The sequence below is a fragment of the Pteropus vampyrus genome, unplaced genomic scaffold (genome assembly GCF_000151845.1).
Source record: "Pteropus vampyrus isolate Shadow unplaced genomic scaffold, Pvam_2.0 Scaffold245, whole genome shotgun sequence".
Lineage (NCBI taxonomy): Eukaryota > Metazoa > Chordata > Mammalia > Chiroptera > Pteropodidae > Pteropus > Pteropus vampyrus.
In genome coordinates this window covers 1,234,875-1,237,218 of record NW_011889026.1, presented here as the reverse complement: position 1 = coordinate 1,237,218, position 2,344 = coordinate 1,234,875, and the positions used below count along the sequence as shown (strand labels likewise).

The 2,344-nt window shown below is 60.0% G+C and overlaps 1 protein-coding gene across 1 annotated transcript in view; it reads right to left on the bottom strand.

The window, feature by feature from the left end:
- The window catches only part of LOC111729082 (pro-interleukin-16-like), a 6,179-nt gene that overhangs the window by 1,385 nt on the left and 2,450 nt on the right, over positions 1–2,344 (bottom strand). The window contains exon 2 of the mRNA XM_023520041.1: positions 1,971–2,336. Within this exon, the coding sequence (XP_023375809.1) occupies positions 1,971–2,336 (366 nt within the window). The remainder of the gene's footprint in view (positions 1–1,970; positions 2,337–2,344) is intronic.

The following is a 2,344-nucleotide window of genomic DNA, read 5'->3' as shown; positions in this document are numbered from 1 at the left end:
AGAGAGGACTCAGACTAGAATCAAGAGGAGACACTGTGGACATGAGACAAGGGACAGAGAACTTAGAAACAAAAGACCAGGAGAGAGAAGATGGAGACACTGGAAAGACAGGGACCTGAAGAGACAGAGAACTGAGAGGCAGAGAATAAAGAAAACTTACAGACAGGAAAGACTAGAGACGGGGGTGACACTGAAATGAGAGAGAGGACAGAGGAGAGGAGAGAGAGAGAGGACAGAGGCCTGAGAAACGAGAGAGTCTAGAGTTGAGAGGAGACATTAGAGAAAGGTCTGTCTAGAGACCATAGGGACAGGAGACACAGAGACCAGAATCCAGACAGTCACAGGACTCACAGAACTTAGGATTCTGTTTTGTGTGTCCTGTGTCTAGAGACTAGAAACAGAAAACAGACAGGCACTGGATAGAAGAGAGAATAGGAAAGACACAGGAGACACAGGACAGAGACGAGAGAGAATGGAAACCGAGGAGACAGACCTTAGAGTCAGGACACACAAAACAGAGATAGAGAGAGGAGACAGACCAGAAAGAGAACTTGGAAGAGAGACTAGAATCAGGAGGGAGACGAAACTTGAAAGACGCAGGACAGAGGAGAGATAGATGGGGAACTTGTGAGACAGAGAAGAGGGAGACGAGACAGAGAGGAAATGGGAATCTCAAGAGACAGAGTCGTTGGGACAGGAGACGTCGGAAAGAGGCGGGATTGAGAAGAGAGATGAGGACCGTGACCGGAGACGGGGAGGGTGCACGGACAGAGGCAGGACCGGGCATGAGTGACGGAGTCGGACACAGTTTTCTCCTCTTTATTGCGCCGAGAGCCTCACTCTAACCTCTGTTCCTCATGGTCATTTGTGTCAGGCCTGACGTTGGCGGTGGCCGCAGGACCCGGGACGACAGGACTGGCTGCTGAGAACAGCCACGTTGAAATGTCCCACCTGCAGCACAGACCCCAGCCCCCTACTCCCCCCTCAGAGACCCTCCCTGCTCCCGTCGGTCCGGGCACAGAGTGGCATCTGATGTCCCTGCTGGACCACGGGAACCTCCCCGCCCTGACAACAGCGCCGCTGTGTCTCCGAGTCCAATAAACATTCACAAATGAAACCCCTGGAGTCTCCAGTGCCTGTCGCTCAGCAGCCACACCCCGCGGACTCGACAGAGTCCACCATTTACCCACCCCGAGGACCTTCCTCGGCCACCTCCACCCTGCGTCCCCTCACCTCTGTCCCCTCTACTGATGGGCAGCTTGAGGACGGGGGGCATCGCCTGACCCAGGGCTGACCCGCCGGTGATGTGAACCTCAGTTAGTGCCTCCCTCCTAGCAGGACTGTCACCCTCGCCCGAGGCGGGGTGACTTTAATGGGACACAGCACTTGCTGACCACGGGACCCGCACAACTGCAGCCTCACACGGAGTGGCTGCCTGCCCTCCCGCCATGCGCTGGGTGAGGCCGCAGAGGACGTGCACCCAGGGGTGGGTGGAGGGTCCACCGCAGCAAACTCAGACCCGGGTGACTTATGGAGAAACTGAGGCTCAGGAAGCCTGAGTTCCCCAAGGTCCCCGTCTAAGGAAGTGGGATGGAGTCTCTCTGGGGAAGACAAGCCAGTCCCACACCACTAGTCACCTCAGTCACGAGAGGGAGACCAGGTCTTAAGCATGGTCTTTCCGCGAGCCTCCCGCGAGCCCAGTGGGCGTCGGCGTCCGCGCCCCGCCAGGCCTCCTCTGGGGGCTCCCTCCTGGCTACTACAACAGCCACCCGCACGGAAGCCAGGGCGCCAGGGCCCCCTCCCCGCGCCAGGGTCGGCCATGCCTTGGACCCTTCCTGCGGCGGCCGCACGCCCACCAGGTCCCTTCCCTGGGATGGGGCAGGTCGGACCTTCTGCCCCGCCGCCGACACTCGCTAGCTGCTCAATGACCACCGTGCTTGGCCCGCTCACCCCCAGGAGCCCGCTCTCACCTGGGCGCGGGCGGACACGGTGCGCCCCGGCGGGCACGAGTCCTCCTGTTCCTCCAGACTCTTAGGCGGGTCGCTTTTGAAGTATTTTCTGGGTGGAGGCTTCGGCTTGGAGGACGTAGGCTTTCTGACGAAAATCTCAAAAGATTTCTTCAGTCTCGGTGGCGGCTGGTCGTCCTGGTTCTCGTGGGGGCGCGGACTCTCTTGGGGGGGCCCGGACGCCGTCTCGGGAAGCGGCCCTGGGTCCTGGATCCCAGAGCTGCGTGTCCTCGCTCCCAGGCCCGACGGCTGCTGCTCCCCGCCGCTGCTGGGACTTCCCCCGGGGGACCCGGACACGTAGCTGCTGTCGCTGCTGGAGCGGACCAGGACCTTCGGGG